The sequence below is a fragment of the Petaurus breviceps genome, unplaced genomic scaffold (genome assembly GCF_028583685.1).
Source record: "Petaurus breviceps papuanus isolate PSGF00001 unplaced genomic scaffold, PetGlider_PUasm1.0 172, whole genome shotgun sequence".
In the NCBI taxonomy this organism is placed as follows: domain Eukaryota; kingdom Metazoa; phylum Chordata; class Mammalia; order Diprotodontia; family Petauridae; genus Petaurus; species Petaurus breviceps.
The window spans coordinates 5,663,407-5,687,476 of NW_027185755.1; the positions used below are offsets into that span (position 1 = coordinate 5,663,407).

At 47.5% G+C, this 24,070-nt stretch overlaps 2 protein-coding genes across 6 annotated transcripts in view; one reads left to right on the plus strand and one right to left on the minus strand.

The window, feature by feature from the left end:
• The window catches only part of MRPL4 (mitochondrial ribosomal protein L4), a 5,929-nt gene extending 1,806 nt beyond the window's left edge, over nucleotides 1-4,123 (minus strand). The window contains exons 1-3 of the mRNA XM_069083105.1: nucleotides 3,968-4,123; nucleotides 3,795-3,852; nucleotides 3,549-3,711 (exon numbers count right to left, since the gene is read on the minus strand). Of these exons, the coding sequence (XP_068939206.1) occupies nucleotides 3,549-3,711; nucleotides 3,795-3,852; nucleotides 3,968-4,033 (287 nt within the window). The 5' untranslated portion in view covers nucleotides 4,034-4,123. The remainder of the gene's footprint in view (nucleotides 1-3,548; nucleotides 3,712-3,794; nucleotides 3,853-3,967) is intronic.
• Nucleotides 4,124-12,460: 8,337 nt separating this feature from the next.
• On the plus strand, nucleotides 12,461-22,938 carry S1PR2 (sphingosine-1-phosphate receptor 2). 5 transcript variants are annotated; one of them, XM_069083108.1, is made up of 3 exons: nucleotides 14,309-14,624; nucleotides 18,216-18,425; nucleotides 20,334-22,938. In XM_069083108.1, the coding sequence occupies exon 3, from the start codon at nucleotides 20,436-20,438 to the stop codon at nucleotides 21,486-21,488; it is 1,053 nt and encodes a 350-aa protein (XP_068939209.1). In that variant the 5' UTR covers nucleotides 14,309-14,624; nucleotides 18,216-18,425; nucleotides 20,334-20,435; the 3' UTR covers nucleotides 21,489-22,938. The 5 variants fall into 5 exon arrangements, 4 of the variants coding, with proteins under 4 accessions (XP_068939209.1, XP_068939211.1, XP_068939210.1 ...); XM_069083110.1 differs by having other exon boundaries at nucleotides 18,238-18,425; XR_011167402.1 differs by lacking the exons at nucleotides 18,216-18,425; nucleotides 20,334-22,938 and adding an exon at nucleotides 14,814-14,826 and having other exon boundaries at nucleotides 12,461-14,624.
• The last annotated feature ends 1,132 nt before the right edge of the window (nucleotides 22,939-24,070 follow it).

A 24,070-nucleotide genomic window follows, 5' to 3' on the forward strand; every position in this document is an offset into this window, starting at 1 on the left:
CCAGTCCTTCTTTTGGTTTTTTTTCCGAAAGAACCCAGTCACACAAATAATCTCGCCGAAAAGAGGGGGGGGAAAAAATTGTGGTGAGGAGCCGGCCCCCCCCCCCCCCCCCCCCCCCCCCCCCCCGACATTTTAATCGATAAATCTGATGGCCTTTTCTCAGGCCTCATCCTCCTTAACTTCTCTCTAAGTACTGACATAGCCACTAGGGTTCTCTCCTCCCAGATATTCTTTTCTCCTGGTTCTTCTCCCTAACTATTCCTCGTGGTCCTGTTTGCTGGCCCATCAGCCAAGTCCTGTCCATTGACTGTGGCTGTTTTCTAAAGTCAGCCTTGGGACTCATCTTCCTTTTTCCTCTTGGAGATTTTATCAGCTCCCTTGGGTTCAACTAGCATCTGTAAGCATCTGACTATCATATACTATATATTCAGACTTCATCTCCTGATTTTCATTCCTAAAGAAATCTCAAACTTAAAATTGTCTCCCTGAACCCTGTCTTATTTTTCAGTTTTGTTGAGGGCATCCCCATTTTCACCTTCCACCAAAGTTCGAAACCTAGAAGTCAATGCCAACTCTTTCTCATTCCTTATAGCCAATAAGTTGATGGGATTTATTGAATCTGCCTCCATTAACACTTCTTCCATCTTAAATAATTACTAGCATGGTCCAGATCTTTTACCCCTGCATGGAAAATTGCAATAGCCTTTTGTCTCCAGCTTCTCACCTCTTCCTTCTCTAAGACATCTTCTAATTAATCTCATCAGTTTATAAAAAAAATAATCTTTCTAAAATACAAGTTTGGCCATTTCCTAGGTCAAGAATCTTTTGTAGCTCCCTGTTGCCTTTAGTATAAAAAACAGATTCTTCAGCTTAGCATCTAAAGCCCTGCATAGGCTGGCTCCAGACAACGTCCTTTCCACACATTTTATGGTGCCCTCTTTTACAGAGTCTACATTTCTTTCCCCTTGTTGTTCTCTGACCTCAGCCCTCCATCTCCTGCTACCCTGCTTTTGCACCGGCTGTGGCCCTAAGCCCTCTTTACACAGAATCCTTAGCTTCCTTCAAGGCTCAGCTCAGGTGCCACCTTTTATAAGAAACCTTCCTTTAGTCATTAGTGGTCCCTCCTTTACCAAATCAGCAGCCTTTTACTTACCTATGGTGTGTGTTCCAGTGTATCTCTGTGTATAATCCCCCAGTAGAATGTAAACCCCTTTAGGGCAGAATTGCTTCATTTTGTTCTTACATCCCCAGGACGTGGGATAGTGCTGCTTGTTGAACTGTACTGGGGTGGGAGGTAATTAATTGCCTTAAGCTGGGTTACTGTTCTCCTATGGGCCATTAGGCAACAACAAACATTTAGGACTCAGCAGCACTACAGGAAAGAGATGGGGCACAGGACATCTTCAGAGAATCAAAGAAGGAAGGGCACCCGGTCCAAACCAGCATTAGTCCCCTGTACAAAGCAAACCAACAAGGGGACATCCACTTCCAGCCCCTAATGCCACTGGCTATTGTGACCCCGTGGTAAGTAAATTAACCTCCCAGGTATTCCAGAAACTTTATGACTGTTAGTTGCAGAGAAAAAAAAATTGAGCAGCTCTGCTTTCTCACAAGATCCATTTTCCACACTGAGCCATCCATATCTCACAGCTGTACTGACTTCTGTGATCCCCCTCTTTCTTCCCATATAGCTTTGAAAGACCTTGCTCTCCATTCTGTAATATCATACTGTGTTATTCAACAAGGACCTGTGGATTCACTCCAATGTGTTTCCTGTCCACTGACAAATATTCTTCTCTTTTCTCTGCCTTCAGAGATGGTTCATCGAAGAGCTGAAAAATGGGTCATTTCTCAGCCAAGTCCCTGGTGACAAATTTCTCCATAATTAGCTGGGGCTAATCCTCAAAACAGATACCTATTGGGCCTGAATTCAAAGCCTTGCGCTGAACTTGAACCCAGGCTTACTAGCTATGTGCCCTTTAAGCTCCAGGGATATAGAAACAAAAATGAAAGTTCCTACCCTCAAGAATTTCATTTCAGGAGGAGAGACAATATACCTACTTAAGAATGTATAAAATAAATACAGGGTAATTTTTTGGGAGGAGGCACCAGCAGCTGGGGAGAATCAGGCAAGGCCTCGTGTCAGAGCTGATAATTGAGTTGAGCTCTGATAGCATCTAAGGATTCCACAACAAATGAGGAAAGAGGATTTCCAAGGAAGGAGGGGATGAACTGTCCAAAAATGGATGGAAGCCTTGGATGAAGGATAGCAAGAAGTCTAATTTGTCTGGGGCACAGAATATGTGAAGAGGACTGGAAGGCAGATTGTAACCAGACTGTGTAAGGTTTAAATTCTACACAGAAGCGTTTGTATTTCATCCTAGAGAGTGGGGCTCCTGGGGTTTATAGAACAAAGAAGGGGCATGGTCAGACTAATGCTGTAGGAATATCACCTTGGCAGCTGTATGACAGAGGACTGCTTAAGGGAAAGAGCATAGGTACGGAGGCAGCTAGGTGGTGAAGTGGATAAGACAGAGCCTAGAGTTAATAAGACCTGAATTCCAATATGGTCTCAAGTCACTTACTAGCTGTATGACCCTGAGCAAGTTAATTAACCTCTGTCTCAGTTTCCCAATTTGTAAAATAGGGATAATAATAGCATCTAAACACATGATTATTGTAAAGATCAGATTATATAATATTTGTAAAGGCATTAGTACATTGCCTAGCATGTAGGAGTTGTTTAACAAATGCTTGCTATCCTCTCACCCCTCCAATCAACACTACCAATTAGGAAGCCATTTCAATGAAACAAGCAAGAGGTGTCCTTTGCTAAGGTGGTAGCCTGTGAGTAAAGAAAGGGACTGATGTAGGCATGAAGCTTCATTTCACAGTCCCATTAAAATGAAAGGGTTGTGGGGCAGCTAGGTGACACACAGGCCCTGGAGTCAGGAGGACCTGAGTTCAAATCCAGCCTCAGGCACTTAACATGTACTAGCCCTGTGACCTTGGGCAAGTCACTTAACCCCAACTGCCCTGCCCTCCCCCCTCCAAAAAAAAGGCAAAAAAAATGAAACGGTTGAACTAAATGATCTTCTGAGATCTCAAGCAGTGATGATATCTTACCTCTTACCACCCTTTCCAGCTTGGTAAGAGCTGCCAGAATTTGCATTTTCCTAGAACAGTTTTTAAGAACTAGAGTTCCTAATGTCTTGATGAGGCATCTTGGCAAGGTGGCAGACGGTAAATGTCAATATTTTTAATACTAAAAAGGGGCTGGTTAGATTTGACTTTGAGAAAATGTGTTAAAATGGTATGACCTCCAGAAGGCTACAGAAATGAGAGAAAGGGCGAGGGTGGGGGGCTTGCTCTGCAGGTGACTATGGAGGTCACAGACTATGGAGGTCAGTATTTGGTTTGGGGCGGAATGCACGCCTGCCTAGGCCTGAAGTGGTGGTGGTGACCCAGTTCACCCAGCACTGAGTGGGCAGGCACTTACTTAATGAATGGTTTGGGTGGGAGTTGGGGTGGGGATCTCTCCTACTCACCTAGGTGGCACTTCGAACACGTCAGGGTGCAGGTCGGCCAGGCCCAAGCGAGTGTCTTCATAGCCCCGGAGGGATTCCACCCAGGCTTGCACCGGGGTCCGATGCACGGGAACCGGAAGCTCACAACGGCGGAGCAGAGGGACAGCGCCGGGACTTGGGAGGCCTAATTTGGGGGTATGATGGGTATCAGCACGGACCCCGGACCCCTCGTCCCCTGAACCCGCCTTTCCCTAGTGACTCCCTGACCTGTAGTCAACGCCTGCTCCTGGCTTCCGAGGTCTCCGCCGGTCAGCGTAGACAGAGCCTGTCCGGGGAGGAGGTCATGAGAGGAGACTGGGTGACCTTTGACCTCTGCCTTCGCACCTCCCGCGACCCCTTCCCTTTAGCCCAGCTGGGGAAAATTTCGGCCCAGCCCTCACCCTTCGTGCTGGGGTTAGGCCTAGACCGGGTCCCCGACCTCCCAGGGCTGCCCGGATCAGAAGCATAGCGGCACCTGGCTCCGACACCTAGATAGAGGGCAACTTCCTGGGGCGCCCGGAAATTACATCATGGGAGACAGACGTCGAGAGCTCGAATTCCGAGCGGGAAAGTCTGGAGTGCCGTACAGGGGGGAGGGAGGGACAGCCTCTGGGCAGGCCTGTATTTAGCCCCGCCCCCGTCAGGCCCCGCCCCCCTCGGGTCCCAATTTTGTTCCATCCTTGTGACCACGCTCCGCCCCCCCCCCTCCGGGGCGGGGAAGGGACGGGGCCCAGATGGGATCTTTGAGGCTCGCTCTCTGCTCCCACAGCCAGCACTGGGGCCGCTCTAGGTCCTTCCGGGGCGACCTGGGTTCAGAACCCGAGGAATTTAGGTAGAGGTTTGAAACGTTGCTACAGGCATTATTGGAGGGACCTCAGACGTCTCTTGCCCCGGACCCTTCCTTTTTCAGATAGGGAAACTGAGGCTCAGAGAAAGACACTGGCTCAAAGCCATGCAACCCTTCTTGATTAATGTGGTCAGGCTGTCTTTCACCCCTATCATGATTAGCGTTGATCTCACCCTCTTCCAAACTCCTCCAACCTTCCCTAGCACCCAGAGGATAGCTGGGTATCTCACTCTGTGTCTCCCCAGCCCAGTGCGGGCCACAGAGCCAAAGGTCAGGCTGTGTAGACTCCTAAATCAATCTTTAACTAGGTCTGTTCATGTGACTCCTCCCCATGGCATTCTGAATATATTTCTTCAGGGAGACTGAGGCAGGACTAACAGATACAGCTTGCTGAAGGAAGTCCCCTCCCTAACCACAACTGAGCTCCCTCCTGCACCCTGCCAAGTTGGAACAAGAGAAATCCCAGGAGCATGGTAGAGCAATTAGATTGGACCCAAACACTGAATCTGTATATTGAATCTGTCTCTCTGCTGCCTGTACCTGGCCATCTATACCAGATGTCCCGAACTGGGGAGATGGGGATGGGGGTCAAGAGGGAAGGGGAGCTGCAGTAAGCAGATCTCAGACTCTCTAGCTCCCTTCAGTCCTAAGAGACAGCCTTCCCAGTAAATTCGTTAGCATGGCTGGAGGGAAGGAAAGATCCCCTGGGGCACACTACCACCTGTTTTGTATGTGAAAGAGCCAATGAGACAGAGGAAATATCTGTTTCCTGGGGGGTGGGGGTTAAGTGTGTGTGAGAGAAAGATGTGGGCCAAGCATTAGCACCAATAGATGAGGGATAGTCTAGGATTGGAAAAGGCTCTGGGGAAGGTGAAGATCTTTTAACCCAGTTGGGTGGCTACTTTTCAGGAATGGTTTAGAGGGTATTCTTGCTCAGAAATGGGTTTGATAGATAACTTTTGAGTTTCTTTTTAGCCTATTTCGGTAATTCTGAAAGAAGCAACATGACAGTAAAGAGGAAAAAGTCCTGTACTTGGAGTCAGGAAGATCTGGCTTCAGATCCCATCTATGACATTTATTAAACGTGTGCCTAGGCAATTAAATTAATCATTATTAAGAATATTATTTGGTTATGTCTGACTCTTTGTGGCCCCATTTGGGGTTTTCTTGGCAAAGATACTGGAGTGATCTACCATTTCCCTCTCCAGATCATTTTACAGATGGTGAAACTGAAGTAAACAGAATTACATGACCTTCCCATGGTCACACAGCTAGTATGTGTCTGCAGTTGATTTGAACTCTGGTCTTCCTGACTCCAGACTCCTCTGTCCACTGCACCATCTAGCTGCCCTATGAAGAATCTACTATACTAGGCTAGACTGAGGAAACTGATCGAATTAAATCTTTCTTCCTGGAGCTTATTTGCAAGTACATAGATAAGCAAATGCAAGATAATTTGAGAAGAGAACACTAACTTGGGAGATAGAAAGTGACATCTGGGGGTAGTCTAGGAGACAGAGGTGAAGAGGGAAGGAGGGCTGAGTTAATGGAACAGCAAAAAGGCTATTTTGTTTGGAATGTAGACTCTGTGAAGGGGAGTACTATTAAATGTTTGGAAAAGTAGTCTGAAACCAGATCATGAAGTTCCAGATGCCAGACTGAGGAGTTTGTATTTTATCCTAGAGGCAATAAGGAACCACTGAAGATTCTTAAACAGGGAAGTAACTTGGCCAGACATTGCTTTAGGAAGGTTCTTTTGACAGCTATGTTTCCACATAGGTTATTTTGACAGCTATGTGGAATATAGTTTAGAGATAGGAAAGGTTGGAAGCAGAAAAACTAAGTGAAACACTATTGAAGGCAAGTTTCTTTGATAAAGATCTCATTTCTAAAATAATAAGGAACTGAGTCAAATTTAAAAAATGAGTCATTTCTCAGTCATTAAATGGTCAAAGGAAGTTTTCAGAGTGAAAAGTCCTAGCTATTCATAGACATATGAAAAAAATGCTCTAAATCACTAATAATTAGAGAAATGCAAATTAAAATAACTCTGAGGAGTTGCCTAAAGGGCAGCTATTTGGCACCCTGGATAGAGGGCTGGGCCTGGAGTCAGAAAGAAACATCTTGACTTCAGACTCTTACTAGCTGTGTAACCATGGGAAAGTCACATAAATGCTGTTTGCCTCAGTTTCCTCATCTGTAAAATGAGATGGAAAAGGAAATGGCAAACCATTCTAATATCTTTTTTTTTTTTGCAGGGAGAAAGGCAGGGCAATTGGGGTTAAGTGACTTTCCCAAAGTCACAAGGATAGTAATTGTCTGAGGTAGAATTTCAACTCAGGTCCTTCTGACTCCAGGGCTTGTGCTCTATTCACTGAACCACCTAACTATCCCCATTCCAATATCTTTGCCAAGAAAAACCCAACTGGGGTTATGAAGAGTCAGAGGAATCAGAACTCTAATGACTGAATACAACATCAAAACACAGTAAGAAAAGTTGCCCCAAAAGCTATTAAAGTGTGGATATACTTTGTCTCAGTCATACAGCTACTAGATCCATACCCCAAAGATATCAGAGAAAGAGAAAACAGACCCATATGTACAAAAATGTTTATAGCAACTCTTTGTGTGGTGGCAAAGAATTAGAACTGGAGAGGCTGCCCATCAATTGGGGACTGATTGAACAAATTATGGTATATCAGTTCAATGGAATATTATTGCATTGCAAGAAATGGTTTCAGAAAAACTTGAGAAGACTTCAATGAACTAATGCAAAGTGAAGTGAACAGAACCAGGAGACTAATTTGTATAGTAACAGTAATATTGTAAAGATAATCAACTTTGAAAGACAGTATCTGATCAGCACAATAACCAACTGAAGTCCCAAAGGACTTCATGATGAATCATGCTATCCAGAGTACGAAGGAAGGATATTGTCTTCTCTTTATTTCTTGTTCTTGCTTTTTGTTTTTGACATCGTTAATGTGGAAATTTGTGTTTTTGGACTCTACATATTTGTAATGGGTTTTGTTTTTCTTGCCTTCTAAATGAAGGGGGGGGAGAATCTGAAACTGAAGTAAAATAAAATTAAATTTAAATTAAAAATAAATTAATAAATAAATGTCATCTCCCCCCTCCAAAAAAGTGCTGTAACAGTATCCTTTTCAGAGGTGGTAAGAGTAGTGATTATCTGATAGAAAGACAGGGAGAGAGAAGTGTGATAGAAGTAGAATCAACAAGTGTTAGCAACTCATTTTAATTCCTGATGCTCTGGATCATGAAGTAACTTGACAAGACTGAAGCCTAAAAGATCATGAGATCACAGATCTAGAGGCAAGGGACTTCAGAGGCCATCTGGTCCAACTTCCTCATTTTGCACATGAGTAAACAGGTTAGTTTTTTTAGGGCTATTGTCAACTGTTGGTTCCTTTTGGGTTTATGGTCCACTAAAATCTCAATATCTTTTTCACATGAATTATTTCTTCCCCCTCTCTCCCCCCATCTAGTTCTTGTGAAGCTAATATTTATGAAGTCTCTATAAAGGTTAAGAGAAAGCAAAGAGTTGAGGTTGACTTTGAGGTTGTGAACCAGGAGAAGCAGGAAATTGGGGAGGGGGATAGAGGTTTAGGTTTAGTGGGGAAGACAGTGAGTTCCATTTTGGACATGTTGACTTGGAGATATCAATTAGACATCCATGGAGAGATGCTTAGCAGACAATTGGGGTCTAGAACTGGATGAATCTCAGGACAGAGACGAAGTCTAGAAATATCAATTTTGAAGTCATCTTCATAGAGAAGTATAACTGACCTCCAAGGGAGCTAATTGATATCACTCTAACCTCTCTTTGCTTCAGTTTCTTCATCTATAAAATTACCTCACAGGGTTACTGTTATGAGAAAGACTTGCAAATGAAGCTTGATTTAACCACATTGATGATGCAAAAGAAAAAAATGTAATAATTACTTTTCTCAGGCAGCTTTCTGTTGTATATAGGTATGTGAGTATGTATCTATATGCATGTATGTACATGTATATGTATACATACACAGATGTGTATATATGTGTGCATCATGTATATATAATAATGTGTATGGTAATGCTATTATACTGATGGGGGAGAGGAAGGTGATTGGGGGTGGACAGGATAAACAGGTGTCTAGAGCAGATGCTCCACTTCCCCCCTACCCCCAGTAACCCATACACACAAATACACAAACACAAGACCCGAGGTAATAGGTGAGATATTTGGGGGTAACTGCTCATGTTGTATCCATCCCTAACTCCTGAAGAATTGATTTGATCCTTCTGTGAGGGCTGGTGACAGGATTACTACACTGGTGTAGACGTGGCTAGAGTTAGGGCTGGAGTTTCAAGGCCCCCCCAGTGACTCTTGCAGCCAAAACTGTGCCCCACCCCCTCAAATTCCCATTCTTCCATCCCCCCATCCCCTTTAGAGTGCCAAGAAGAACATCTGGAAATCTTCCCTGAAGCAGGCGTTCCCTTGCTTCAATCCTGGATCCAGTTGTCGCTTGGGGCTGGAATAGCACTGGGGATGTTGAGGAGTGGTAGCTTTGACCTTCTCTCCTAATGGGGTCCTGCCGCCCCCCCAGGATCATTTCCTTTATAATTTTTTTTTTTAGCTTTTTGGAGGGCAATTGGGGTTAAGTGACTTGCCCAAAGTCACATGGCTATTAAGTGTGTCAAGTGTCTGAGGTCAGATTTGAACTCAGGTCCTCCTGACTCCAGGGCTGGTGCTCTATTCACTTCACCACCTAGCAGCCCGGATTCCCTGTATTCCCTGTATTCTCCAGATGCTAACATTTGGCAGGCAAAGAGGGGAGGACTAGGAACTGGAGAACCTTGATCTTGGTTCTACTTCCAATGAAAATACTGGAATTTAAAGAGGGGATGTCCAATGGAACATAAGGGCCATAGGACCATTGATCCTTCTTACTCTCCCATCCTACCACACCAGTTAGACTTAGGGGAATGTATGTATCAGAATCTGATGGGAGTTACCTAGAGGGACTCAGGTGGTAAAACAGAGAAACATTTGGAAGTCCCAGGTCCAGAATGATTAGGGCAAGAGAGACTTCTCCCTTCTGCCCCTTTTCACACATACAGGTGGCTTCTTTATGTATTAGGGAAAATAGGTGGGTCACCTGGTTGAGATTGCTATGAAGTGAGCTCTGTAGAGAGACAGCATTAATCATAAGCTGTACATCCAAGAACCATAGAATCTCAGAGTTGGAAGGAACCTCGAGAGGCATACATTCCAACTTGAACTTGAACAGAAATCAAATCCACAACATTCCCTAAGTGATCATTTAACCTACTCATCAAGGTTTCCATTGACGAATAATTTATCATCTCCTCTGGGCCCCCCTTCCACTTTTAAATATCTCTAATTTTTCTTCATAGCAAGCCTAAAATATCTTTGTGAAATTTCTAACTATTTCTCCTAGTTTTGTTCTCCAGGTTCAAACAGAACAAAACTGATTCTTCATCATCATCATCCTAGCATTTATATAGCATTTTAAGGTTTGTGAAGTGTGAAATATTTAAGAATATTACTTCATTTTATCTTCACAGGAACCCTCAGAGGTAAGAACTATTATTATGATCCCCATTTTACAGATGACAAAGTTGAGGCAGACAGCAGTTAAGTGACTTGCTCAGGATCACACAGCTAGTAAGAGTCTGAGATCAGATTAGAACTCACTTCTTCCAGGTGGCCAGGTAGCACAGTGAGTGAGAGCACTGGCTCCAGTGTCAGGATGACCTGAGGATCGAATCTGGGCTCAGACACTTAGCATCTACCCAGAAATAACTGGCCATGTAACCTTGAGCAAGTTACTTAACCCTGATTGCTTAAAAAAAAAAAAAGAACTCACTTCCTGACCCCAGGCCCAAACTCCTATCCACTCTATCACTTTATTACCCTTCAAATACTTTAGGGCAAAGGTCATTGTCCTTCTAGGTCTTTCCTTCTCCAAACTAAACACCCCAATTTTTTTTTAGTTCAACCTCCTTATTTTATTTTTCTAGTTTTAAATTAATTAATTTTTAGTTTTTCAAAATGTACTTTTATAAGATTGTGAGTTCTAAATTTCCCCCCTCTCTCCTCCCACCTACCCAAGACAGCATGCAATCTGATGTAGGCTGTACAATCATATTAAACATTAGTCATGTTGTGAAAAAAGAATCAGAACAAAAGGGAAAACCACAAGGAAAAAAAAAGAGAAAATAGTATGCTTCAATCTGAATTCAGAATCCATAGTTCCTTCTCTGGATGTGGATAGTATTTTTCATCATGAGTCTTTTGGAAATATCTTAGATCACTGCATTACTGAGAAGAGCTAAGTTTGTCATAGTTGGTCATTGCACAATATGATTGTTACTGCAGACAATGTTCTCCTGGTTCTGTTCATTTAACTCAGCATCAGTTCATGTATGTCTTTCTAGGTTTTTCTGAAATCTGCTTGCTCATCATTTCTTTTTTTTGGCTCCTTTTTTTTTTTTGGAGGGAGAAGGTAGGGCAATTGGGGTTAAGTGACTTGCCCAAGGTCACACAGCTAGTTTTGTGTGTGTGTGTGTGTTAAGTGTCTGAGGTCAAATTTGAACTCAGGTCCTCCTGACTCCAGGGCTGGTGCTCTATTCACTGTGCCACCTAGCTGCCCCACTGCTCATCATTTCTTATGAAACAATAGTATTCCATTATATTCATATACCACACATGTTCAGTCATTCCCCAATTGATGGGCATCCCCTCAATTTCCAATTCTTTGCCACCACAAAAAGAGCTGCTATAAATGTTTTTGTACATATGGGTCCTTTTCTTTTCTTTTTTTTGCATTCTCTTTAGGATACAGACCTAGTAGTGATATTGCTGCATTAAAGAGTATGCACAATTCTGTTGGCCTTTGGGCATAGCTTCAATTTGCTCTCTGGGATGGTTGGATCCTTCCACAATTTTCACTGGAATCCTTCCCAATCCCCTTCCCTTCCCGGTCAAAGTACTCTGCATTCATTAGCTTGTCACAGTGTCCTTCCTAAAACATGGTGTCCTGAACTGAAAAACAAAACAGATGGAGTGAGCAGTGATTGTTACTTCCCTCATTTTCACCCTTATTAATGCCTCATTAATGTAGCTTAGATCATTGGATCACAGATCTAGAAATGAAGGGACTTCAGAGATCAGTTAGTCCAACCCCCTCATTTTTCAGAGGAGGAAATCTGTTGGAGTGTTTGGTTGCTAAATTATTACACTGTTGATTCACATCGAACTGGTCCACTAAAATCCCTGTCTCTCACACATGAACTGTTTCCCTCCCCATCCTGGACCTGGTAAGTTGATATTTTGAATCTCAAATGAAGGCTTTACATTTATCCCTATTAGATTTAATAAGATGAGATTTGGCACATCTTTCCAACTATGACTTATACCTCCCAGCTTCACATCAACTGGAAATTTGATAAGCATTCCATCATTGATAACAGTGTTGAACAGTTCTGAACTAAGGACCCATCCCTGGGGCCCTCAGCTAGCCACATCTAGTCTCCAAGTTGGCATAGAAATAGCATCATTCAGGGTCACTTAGATGGCACAATGGATAGAGCACCAGCCCTGGAGTCAGGAGGACCTGTGTTCAAATATGACCTCAGACACTTAATAGTTGTGTGACACCAGGCAAGTCACTTAAATACAATTGCAAAAAGAAAAAAAAAAGGCAAGCATCATTCACTACTCCTAATTGGTTCATTCAACCATCTCTGAATCCACTTACCTGTACTGTTTTCTACTAACTCACACCCTTCTTTCTTATATACAATGAGTTCGGTGAGACGGTGAGACTGTCTGAGAAACTGGGTTGTCATGGAGTCTGAATCCAAAGCCCTGTAGGTAGGGGTGTCTATCTTTGGGTCTCTGTGTTTGTTGTCCTGAATCTGTGCCAGTCAATATATGAGTCTGAGTCTGAGACTGTGTGTCCCTGAGATGGGGGGGGGTAGGGGGGGGTGGGGAGGGGGTGTTAGTGTTGGTCTCCATCGTAGAGAAAGAGAATCTGAATCCTCTCCCTGCCTGGGGCAAAGGTGATTTCACAGTCTTCCTCCTCCCCATTTCGGAGGCAGTGAACCACAATTACCATGAGATGACTGAAAACAGGCGACAGAAGTGGAGCAGAGTGACTTCCTCAGCAGCTTTCAGGTTCCTGAAGTGGTGAGGGGATATCCGCTCAAGAAAACTCATCTTTCTGTATCATACTCAGGTGTCTACCTGTTCTTCGGGGCAAGGAGGGATGAGGAAGAGAGAAACCCCAACCACTTGGGTCTATGGTTGTTTCTTCTGGCTACAGACACCCAGGGCTAATGTCCTGAAGTGAGCCCCAGAAAGAGGCCCAGTCTGGAACTGTTCAAAATCTGACATCTATGTACACAGTCTGACATCTGTTGACATCTGTTAACAATTGTTCAAGATCTGACATCCATGGGCACAGCCCAGTCTGGCTCCCCTACTACCACATGGTCCAGGCTCAGTCCCTCCTTGATGACAGTAATAGCCTTCCCAGCACTTTCAGCCCTGGCTCCATGCATTTTTGTTACAGTGGAAATCTACAGGGCCTTAAAAAAAAATACAGGGATGCTGAGGCTGAACAAGATACCATGTTAGATGGGACAGAGGAAACTCTTCTGGGAAGAAAATAAAGGGAAAAAATACATCATACATCTCTTAGCTGAAGACAGACAAGAATGAGGTTAGAGGGCTGTAGAAGCTGTGTTTGAGCCAAGGAACAGGCTACTTTGAGAATAAGGCTTCAGTCTGGTGGGGATGAGACAAAGAATCTGAGTTGAATCAGACTAGAGTGAGAGGAGGAGTCTAATAAGTGGTAATATCAGAATTGTGGATCAAATAAGGCTCCAGACTAGGAAAAAGAGATAAATGATGCAAACTGAGCAAACCTGAGTGAGTTCAGAGGAAATAAAAGGAAGTGTCTGAATTTGGGGGCATACTCATTTCAGAACAATGACCTAGTCTGTGTATTGAAGCCTTGGTCCCTACTGTCAAATTCCACCTCCCATTTGCCCCTTGATGTCCTCCATTTGCCCCTCTCTGTACTCAGCTAGCTCTCTCCTCCAGTTTTACAATGGCTTGTATACCCTTTGAAGGCAGATGTCTCTGTGCCCCTTGGCCCCTCCACTTCCCAGGTTACTGCAAGTGACTCCCTGGAAAAAGACCTACGAAATGAAATCCTTTAAATTACCGGGACTGAGAACAAAGGTTCAATTTGTTTGAAAGAAGCCAGGAAGAAGGTTGGATATGATATGAGCATGGGCTACTAAGAGAAGAGGGATCTAATCTCAGTAAGGCCTCAGAACAGGGGATCATAGAACAGGAGACTAGAAGCCTCTGGAAAGTAAGTGGGAAGTGGAGAAGGAAGAATTCGAATGGTGGTTGTAGAGAAATGGACCAGTGAAGTCATGGGACCAATCCTATTTTCAGAGAGTTGGAATAATATCCACTTAAGTGGGCACCTGGTGGGTTGGTGGTGGAGGGGAAAGATATTCTTTTTTCTGGCTCAGAGAGCTTGGGTCAGGTTAGAGCCCTATCTCTGAGTGGGAGAGTAACAAGGGACAATGTCCCTTGAACTGCCTTGGGAAGGTTAGCAGTGACACCCTAGGCTAGGGCCAGAATGAAGTCATAGTTCTCTCCCTCTGCCCCCTCCACTCAGATTGCCACCGCTTGGACAGAAAGGGAATGTGTTATGAAGATAGCTGCTCCAATTTCTTAGGTATGCTCGTTTGTGCCTCCCCCCCCAAACAATCTCTACCCAACCCCCATGTCCTAGCGGTCTCTCTCTCCTACTGCCCCTTCCCCGGCCTCCCTCCCACCTCTCCAGAGGCGCTGGGCTCAGCCACATCTGGAAGACATTGGCTGTGGCGGAGCCGCGTCCGGAAAGGAGAAAAGGAGGAAGGGCTCGGGGAGGAGCGAGCTGGCTGCAGAGGCGGTGGCTCTCCCCGCCCCACGACCCAGGCACAGCCGGGCGGGCTGGGGAGCCCCAGCCCGAGCTGCAACCGCTGTAGGAGCGCAAGAAGGACACGGAGCACTCAGACTTCGAGCTTGGACCGGCCCGGTCCGGCTTAGGGGTTCGCATCTGCCGCGGAAGGGAGGCGGTTCCAGAGGCAGAGGCAGAGCCCGGCCCGGGAGGAGCCAGGTGAGCGTGCTGCGCGCGGGAGATTGTCATTGTTGAAAGAGGAGGGGAGGCAGCAGCACTCTCCCAGGGGACCCTCCTCCGACTACCTCCCCAGCCCCTCAACTCGGATTGCGCGGGTCCCAGTCCCATTGGGACCAGTGGGATCTAGGGGTGGGACCTGTGACCGAAGGAGGGCGCGTGCACACATAGATTTCCCCCCTCCTCCACCTTGGCACACTGCCCGGTCGTATGGAAAGGGGGCTTTCCTTCTCTTTTCTTCTAGGGCTTTCCCCCTCCCCTCTCCCCAGCATAACGTGTCCTTTGAGGGTCCTGAGGGAAATCCTGTGCCCACTTCTCCTATCTGAGGGTGGAGACCTCCTGGTCCTCTAAAGTCCCTCTACTCTCCTTTCTGGCCCCCTCCTCGAATCTCTTCTCCCCTCCTTTTCCCTCCTGTCGGATGGCAGGAAGTCTGCACGGAGGAGGCGGAGGCGAAATCTGTACTCTCTTAGTGAACAGAATGGGGGCGGGGATGGGGCTTCTGGGGACTCGGTCGATGTCAGACGGGACTGGGCTGGAAGAAACCCTGCACACTGGGTTCGGGTCGGAGCTCCTACTCCGGTGGTTTGCCAAAGAGCTTAGGTGGGAGGGAACGGTCCTCTGAGGTCCACTGAACTGAGACTAGGCAACTTTCTCAGAATCAGGCATCTGTCCTGCTGATTCTAGGCTTCCTTTGCTTTCTGCTGCCTCAGTTTCCTTCCCCTTTCCTGGAATGGCAGGGCGTATTTCGGAAGGGAAAACGAGAACCACATGGAATCAAAGAAGCTTTGCCAGGAACCTCCGGGGACGCGCGCGTGTCACTGAGGGTGTCTCGGCGTGTGCTTGTCCCTGGCTCCCCGCGTGGCCCCCATGGACCCGATACTGACTCACAGCAGTGGCGACGGGGACTTTCCCAAGGGGCTTATGACTGTCAGATGTTCCTCGGGCACCGGGCCCACGATGCAGCCCTATGGAAGTGGTCCTGAGTGGAACTGGCCTTAGTCTCTACCAAGTATCCTTAGGATATTAGGGTCTCCGGCCTAGGTCTGCTCCCCAGTCTCTGCCTGGGTGACTCTTAGGAGTTCGTCTAGTCTCGATTTCCCCTTCCTCCTTCCCTATCTTTATGGAAGAACTTTCCCTGAGACCCAGACGCTTCGCCACTTCCCCTCGATCCTCCTGGTTCCGCCCCCTCCTTCCTTCTTCCCCTCCTCCCCTCCCTCCCGCTCGCCCCGTCTCCCTCCGCCCTCCCTCTCCCCCCCCCTCCCCCGTCCCGGTTCCCGGACCTAGAATTGCTGGGCTCTGGGGAAGGTGAACCCGGCTACTAGGTTTGTCATATTCGGGGGAGGATATTTGGGCTCAAGGCGACAGCCGCCCCAAAGGGGGAAACTAAGGAGTCCGACGCCTGGAACAAGAGACGGGGCCTGAGCTAGAGCCCGAGGGGAATCCAAGGCCAAAAGGCCACAACCTCAGATAAGCGCGGCGGCCCGGTGCGGATACCGAGCATTCCAGGGGCGCGATAAGGCACAAGTGGACTCCCCGTGAGGGCGGGGCCATCGTCACCAAGGAGAAGCACTCAGATTTAGCTGGGGGACTGTGGACCGAAAGGAGAACAGTGATTCTTCCCTCAAACACTCCCCCACCCCCGGCCCAGACCTTCAGGTACTAGGCATATAGATAAGAGGCAGATTCCGTCGCCTGAAAGCTCTCCTGGTCCTTGAGGGCTTCTGCCTCTGGAGCTGGCTCCTGCCTAGGTACTCCGGGAACCGGAGAATGCCTGTCTGCATCCGGAGAGGGAGATAAGAATCTCTCCTTGTCTTAATGGGCATTTCCCTGTGGCTCCTCCTAATGCACTGAGCCTGGACCTGGCCGTGCTGTGTGGCAGGTGCTCTGGCCAGTCCCTTTGGTTGTACAAGGGTCCAGAGCAGGAAAGGCCCCCTCCGGAATTACGATGTGTTTAACAGTCTGAGGTATCCACTTGAATTGGGTTTGTGGAGCTGATGTGGGTCGAGGGGAGGAGAAAGGAGGTATGACTCCCTATCCCCCTTTCTTTCTCCCCCACAAGCGGCACTTGATCCGCGCTCTCTTTCATAAGCTTTCTATTGCAAGACTAGCGCAGACCAAGTAGTTTGTACTTCTCTCCTTCGCTTTCCATCTCCCTAGGCCGCTCTGGCTCTGTTCTGCTGGCCCCTCATTCCATTTTGGGTCTGGCGATTTCCGGAGCCAGCTCTGGAAAGAGTTTAACTCTTGCGAAGCCGAGCATGGCTCCGGGCAAGGAGGGGGCTGGGACTGGGAAAACACGTCTATAGCCTGAGTCTGATTCAACTGTGGGTCCCAGGCTAAGTCCTGGTTAGTTCCTTTGCCTGCCTCTGCTAACTCCCCTCCCTCTTCTGCATACCTGAGGCTCTCAACTCTAGCACTGAGAATTTTACTGAGTCTGGTGGTAGGGAGGGCTGGTACTGACCCGAAGATATTTCTTCCATAAGATTGGGAAGTGGAGATACAGCAGGCCAGTGCCTCGGTTTACCCATCTGTGACTCCTCTGCTTCCTAAATCTCCTATCCCTCTGAGAGACCCTGAAGCTGATGAACTCATTTCCGGAGTGGTCCAGACCAGCAGCAGGGGTGTGGGAACTGGCCGTAGGTGGCCAGGGCTATGTTTAGGGCAGGCCTGGACTTCCTACATGCATAACTGCACTGCTGTCTGGGAGCAGGAAAGAGGAGGAATCTCCTGATCTGTTAACAGATGATTTTTTTTCCTTCTGAAATCAACTGTCAATCAATCTTTTGGACCTCGGGAGCCCTGGAAAGTGACTAGCTATGGTTATATGCAAGTTGTAGGGGCTGTGGCCCCTCCCTTTCTTACCACCCTTCTCTTTGAGACTGAAACAAAACTTGTGGGTGCTGGGAACTTCAGCAGTTCCATTCTGGTCCATTGCACCTGGAAGGAGAGAAAAAATCCAACGATAGTAAAAACAACCAAAGGGAGTGGGTGTTCAAAGAATTTCTATTGGTTGTTAGTGAGTCCACATGGGGAGTGGATCTTCGAAGGCTGCAGTCCGAGAAGGTTAGGGTTGCCCATTTGGGCTTTGGTCAGTGTCTCAATTCTATCCAACCCAGAGTTCTAAAATTGGTATGAATTCATTCCTCAGAGGAAATCTAGAGTTTTCTGTTTGCCTTCTTAATATAGCCATAGGATCAGTTTGAGGATTTTAAAGGATGCTGTCACCAGCTGGACTTAGTGTGCATCAATAAGGTTTCTAGAAAAGGAAATAGTCAAGCAGCAGGCCTCTCTGTCTGGGAAATAACCCAAAAGATGCATTGGTTCCTTTGTGGGACTTTTCCCACAACTTTAGGCCAAGCATGTAAGTCCTGTCCTGGACTGAGGGGCCTAGGCTTCAGCAAAATTCAGCCTCTGGTTGAACTCCATCTGGCAGAGGGTGTCAAGGAGCCCAAGGTTGAGTTCTAGAAACAAGGGGCCTCTGTCAGCTGAACTGGGCAGGGCCACAGTCCAGGGACAGAGACAGACAAATCCTCCTCTGTTTCCAAACCATGACTGATGCCCTCTCTCCTGCCTCAGATTTCCCCCCTCCCTACCCCAGGTGGCAGAGAACCAGGCCAAGAGCCAAAGCAACCATGCGGGGCTGGACCCTCAATCTTGGACATGTTTTGTTCCTGAGTCTGGATGGTCTGGGGGAGTCTCAGTTCAACTGGTTCCTAGGAGGGCTCAGACAGCAGCACTAGTGAAAAGGTACAGGAGCCCACACAAGATGAAGTCCCAGCCCCAGAGGTAGGTATTATCTCTCAGGACCATTGTTGCAGTTTCAGGAGCTAGGAGAGTGAGACTGTCTGTGGGAAAGGCCTTGTTAGTTTACCTGAGAAAGGGAAGGCACTGGCTCCGGTTCGTTGTTATGATGGAGTTTGGGGGAGTTAGTGGTTGCCACTCCAACACTTTCCCCCAGTTATAGAGTAGAGCCTACTGAGATGAGATGAGTTGAGTGGGTGGGGGTGGGGAGAAGGGCGGGATACAGTTGCACTCCTATATGGGAGAGGCTGGTCTGACCAGGAGCATGAAACTGGATGAACTGGGGAGCATTCTCTATAGAGAGACTCTCTTTCCCCGCCCCTCTCCCCTGGCCCTGTATGATTTAGAAGAGGCCCCTTCTTGTTTTGAGTTGGACAGGAGATTCATAATATCTATTTCTGCAAGAATCTGGCCATATAGTCCTCTTTGCACGTCTTTCCTTCCCTCTCTGAGCAATGTTTCCATTTGCTGTGTTTGGAAATTTCTCATTTGAAGACTGGACACTCCCCCCAATTTCTTCTCAGTCTCTAGTCTCCCCCTCTTTCTATGATCTCTCTCATACTGCCTATCCCCCTAGTTTTCTCTCCCTCATCAGTTCCCTGGACCGGATATAACCAGAGCATGGGCTCCACCCCAATCCAGAGGCCTTGCACATCTGGAATATATCTCAGCACAGGGGTCCTCCCCCCTCCTGCCTATTCTCCTGGGACACCCTGTCTGAGCTCACCCTCCACCCCCATTCCCCCACTCCCACCCCTATTCCCCCACCCCCGCCCCCATACTGCTGATGACAAAGAGTTGTTTTTTAAAAGAGCTGTCTCCTCCCTGACTCAGCCCCTCATTCCCATCCCCCTAATGCATGAAATTGGACAAAGTGTGTTTGTCCCTTTCTTAGATCAGAGTTCCCTTCTAAGGCCAGAGGGAAGTCTTTACCATTAGACTTCTTCAAATTTGGGGGTGGGGCATCATTCTGAGCTTCAGAGTAGTTCCATAGAGAGAAAGGCATGGATGAACTCAAGCTCTTGGCCTAGAGGGACCAGTACAACAAAGAGAGGGGTAGAATAACCTCTGAAAAGATTATGAGTAGCCATTTTAGGGTTCAGCTTTACTCTGGTTTCTCTTCTGCTCATCTGGAATCACCCTGACCCTTATCAGGAAAGCATTTAAGGTTATGGGTCTGTAGTTCCAACTGGGAAATGATGGGGAGCTGGCAACAAGGGTGACCACATAACAAGGGTGCTATTAGACCAATATCACCCTCTCTCAGGCAGGTAAGGAGCATCCTGGGTCATACTTCCATTGTACAAAGTTTAGACCTGGGCATTTTGGGAGGAGGGTAAAGAGAAAGATCACATCTATAGATAGCTCACAAATTGCATGAGGAAACAGAGTTTATGTCTGATCAATCCCCAGAGCACACAAAGCAGCAAAAGACTGCACTCTTTGGTGCTAATGGACTAGTACAAATTGAGTTTGTAGGTATTGAGGGAAAAGAGAAGGGGAGTCAAGCAGAGGTTTCCTGGCAGGGTTGAATTTTGAACTAAGTTTTGATGGAAGGAGAATAGGTGGGAAGTGGTGATGAATGAAATTTGGGAAGTGGAATTAAGCAAGATGCTGATTTGGGGAATACTGAAAATTTGTACCAGGTTCTTTTTTATGCCACCCTGAATCTCTCAGACATATTTGGACGTGAAGATCTGCCCCTGATGATGGACTACTGGGCAAAGTATCCAGGAGTGAAGGCCACTGTTCCTGTGCCAGGGTGGAGGGATGTAGCATGCCCACTCTCCAAATCCAAGAACATGTCATCTATGACTTTGGGTGGGAGATCAGCCCCTCCCATCCCTAATTCCCTCAAGTTGGTGACTGATTTTTTTTTTTCCTTTTTCCTAGCTCTCACAACATGGCCTCCAGTGGCTGCTGAGTCTTATCTGGCTTTTGGTGGGGGCAGGGGTGGGGTGAGGGACAACACCCCACCCCACCTGGGGGCTGGCCATGGGCAGTCCTTATGAAGATTACCTGAATCCCAACAAGGTGTTTGAACACTACAACTTCACCAAGGAGACTCCTGTACCCCCAGACACACCATCCCGCAAGGCAGCCTCAGGATTCATTGTCCTGCTCTGCTGTGCCATCATCCTGGAGAACCTGCTCGTATTGGCTGCTGTTGCTCGGAACAGGAAGTTTCATTCAGCCATGTACTTGTTCTTGGGCAACTTGGCAGCCTCTGATCTGCTGGCTGGTGTAGCTTTCATTGCTAATACCCTACTGTCTGGCCCCCGGACGCTGCAGCTGACCCCTGTGCTCTGGTTTATCCGAGAGGGCTCGGCCTTCATCACACTTTCCGCCTCAGTCTTCAGCCTGCTGGCCATCGCCATCGAGCGGCATGTAGCAATTGCAAAAGTGAAGGTGTATGGTAGCGACAAAAGCTGCCGGATGCTGCTGCTGATTGGGGCTTGCTGGGTCATCTCTCTGGCCCTGGGGGGGCTGCCCATCCTTGGTTGGAACTGCCTAGGTCAGCTGGATGCTTGCTCTACAGTGCTGCCACTCTATGCCAAGTCCTATGTCCTCTTTGTGGTGACTGTCTTCACTGCCATCTTGCTGGCAATAGTTGCTCTCTACGTGCGTATCTACTGTGTAGTGCGTTCTAGCCATGCAGAGCTGGCTGGACCACAAACCTTGGCACTGCTGAAGACAGTGACCATTGTGCTAGGGGTCTTCATTGTTTGCTGGCTGCCAGCCTTCATTGTACTCCTGCTGGATACCTCCTGCCCTGTCCGTGCCTGCCCCGTGCTTTACAAAGCCCACTACTTCTTTGCCTTTGCCACATTCAACTCACTGCTCAATCCCGTCATCTACACATGGCGAAGCAGAGACCTTCGGCGGGAGGTGCTTCGGCCCTTGTGCTGTGGGGAGCCTGGAGCCAGGCAGGGCCGTGGACAGGCCCCAGGGCGCTGCCTCCTACCCCTTCGAAGCTCAAGCTCCCTGGAACGTGGCACACAGATGCCCACATCACCTACATTCATGGAGGGAAACACCGTGGTGTGAAGGGTGTGTGTGTATGACTATGGGGTCAGAAGGAAGTGCTAAAGGGCATATTGGTAACCAGAAGGGGGAATGATTCTTGGGACTAGGTCAGAGCCTACAGTCTCTGGAAGGTTGTAGATGAGAGAGGTGGGACAAACTGCTCTTTCCCAAAGAGCCTGATATAAGATTAGAGAGGTATAAGGAGCCAAGGTTGTCACCACTGCCTCTGTAGATACCTCATCTTTTCCAACCCCCCTTACCTGTTCTTTTCCTTGTGTAAATATCTAATGCCTTTAATTTCCACTTTTCCCTTCCAATTTCTAAAGGATTCAGGGACTCCTCCCTCTCTTGTCCTTCCAACTGTACAAGTAAGTCCACAGCTTCCCCAAATCTTGACAGATGACGGTTATATCTCCTTCCCTTCCTCACCCACCACATGCTGGGAAATCACAAGATGGGAAGGGGGAGGGCTGCCAAACCCCATTCTTGGGTTTCTATGGCTAAGTATGCTGTTGTAGGGTGGAGAATAAAGGGAGAAGACACTGAGGTCCCAAAGACTTCACTAGGAGGATTAGGGGAACAGGGAGGAGGCCAATCTGTTGAAGGCCTCCCCCCAGGAGCCAGGTTTCCCCAGAGGTCTTTTGCTGTCACCTCCCCCACTCACTTGTTAGACCAGTTTGGGGAGTAGGGGAGCACTCCTGACATCCCATATCAGGGGTGAAAAAGCTGGGGTTAGCTCTTGTGGGGGTTATATACTACTCTCACCATGGACCCCAAGCTCAGTCCTCCTTCCCCCCTCCCAGTTTTCCTCCCTACTTATCCATCTTTTGCTAGCCCCAACGAGGTACCAAATCCATTAGAACATGTGAGACCTTAAACCATAGCAGACTGGCTATTACCCCATTCAAGTTAGAGTGAATGGGAGGTGGAAGAATAAATGCCTTGGGGCTGCTCCCCCTAACTATCCCCGCCCCCCAACTCTTCAGAAAAGACCTGGAATCCTGTGGATGAAAGGGAATCAAACGGTACAAATGACCATATATATTTATGTCTGTGAGAGTGTGCTTGTGTGTGGCCCACCCCCTTGTTTTTTCTCTGTGACTTGTAATTTGAATATTCCACGTTTTTTGTTTCTCTGGCTTTGTTGAAGTAATCCTAGGGCAGGGGGAAACGATTTTCTCCTTCCGGTCCTAAGGCTTCTCCTGGAATGACTAGGAAGTCATTCCCTTTGGGGGTGGGGTGGGGCTGGGAGCTCACATGCTGCCTATTGTCCACTAATTGGGCAAAGGGGTCCTAATAGGACTCTTGAGAGGAGACTTTTTTGCCAAAGAGAACTGCAATGAAGATAAAAAGAGGGGAGAGGAACAGACTCCATATTATGTCTTCCTGTTTGGGAAATCCCACATGCCTCTCCCTTCCCTCAGCCCCTGACCTCGGGCTGATTAAATGGTTCTGTTTGATTTTTCTCTGAGTCTCCACTTTGAGCACTGTCTTCTGCTTGGGTCCTGCCGCTACGGGAGAAATAAGACTTATCCTCTGGGCTTTCAGGAGTAGGCCCCTCCCACCCCCCACTCACACACACCACTTCCAGGGTAATTGTCTGGGGGGGGGGCTGTCTGGGCTGGAGAGGCCACTCCAACCCCAGCCTTCGTTTTCTTCTCCCTAGTATACATGTTGACTTGTTCACTCTGCTGCCCTAGAAACCCTCCTCCCCTCTGGCTCCTGCTAGGTCCCTCCCCTTACTCCAAAGACAGGATCTCAGTGGCTTCTAAGAACAGAAGGTCAGTGACAGACCCACTCACAGGCTTGTGTACTCCCCTCAAAAAAAACTGACTAATGATTTATTGATGCCCACCATTTGCTTTGGTCCAGGGACTTTCCCATATGGCTTTGTCAGCAGGACCGGAGAGCTCAAGAAAGTCAGGGGCATCAAGTTCTCAGGAGGCTGGTTTGATACACATTGGGCTACTGCCTGAAGAGACAGATTTCCTCTCTACCTCCCCCCATTAGAAGGGCATTCTTCTAGAACAAAGCTTTTTTTCCCTCATTAGGCCTGGGGATTCTGGGGAAATTGAAGCACAGGGTCAGGACCACCTCCTGCAAAGGACAGCTGAGCAGAACCCAGGTATCCACGCCCCTCGAATCCTTTCCAGTCACCGACACAGGGGGAATTTAGGGGGAAAAGAACAGTGGTTTTCTACCTATCTACTACCACCACTACTCCCCCATCCCCTCAACCCCACAGAAAGGTAAAGGCTGCCAATTCCACTTACTGAAAAGATCCAGATGTATGGCTGTAGTAAATGGTCTCTCCAGAACCCTTCCCCAGCCAGGCCTCCTTCTTGGGTCCCAGGGAAACTTCCTTTTCTCCTTCCATTTACACTGGGTACATAGAGTGAGGAAACTCCTAAAGGTGAACCATGGATTTTCTCCAAAAGAGTTCAGGCCAGATGGGACAAGGGTTGGGATGAAGGTGGGAAGAATAATTAATTCTTCAGGTCATAAATCCTTACTTCTCATTTAACACTCAGCGACACTGAACCAAAGACACATAAGGAATGCTCTTAGAAATATGTGAAAGGAGACAAACCCAAAGAAAACAC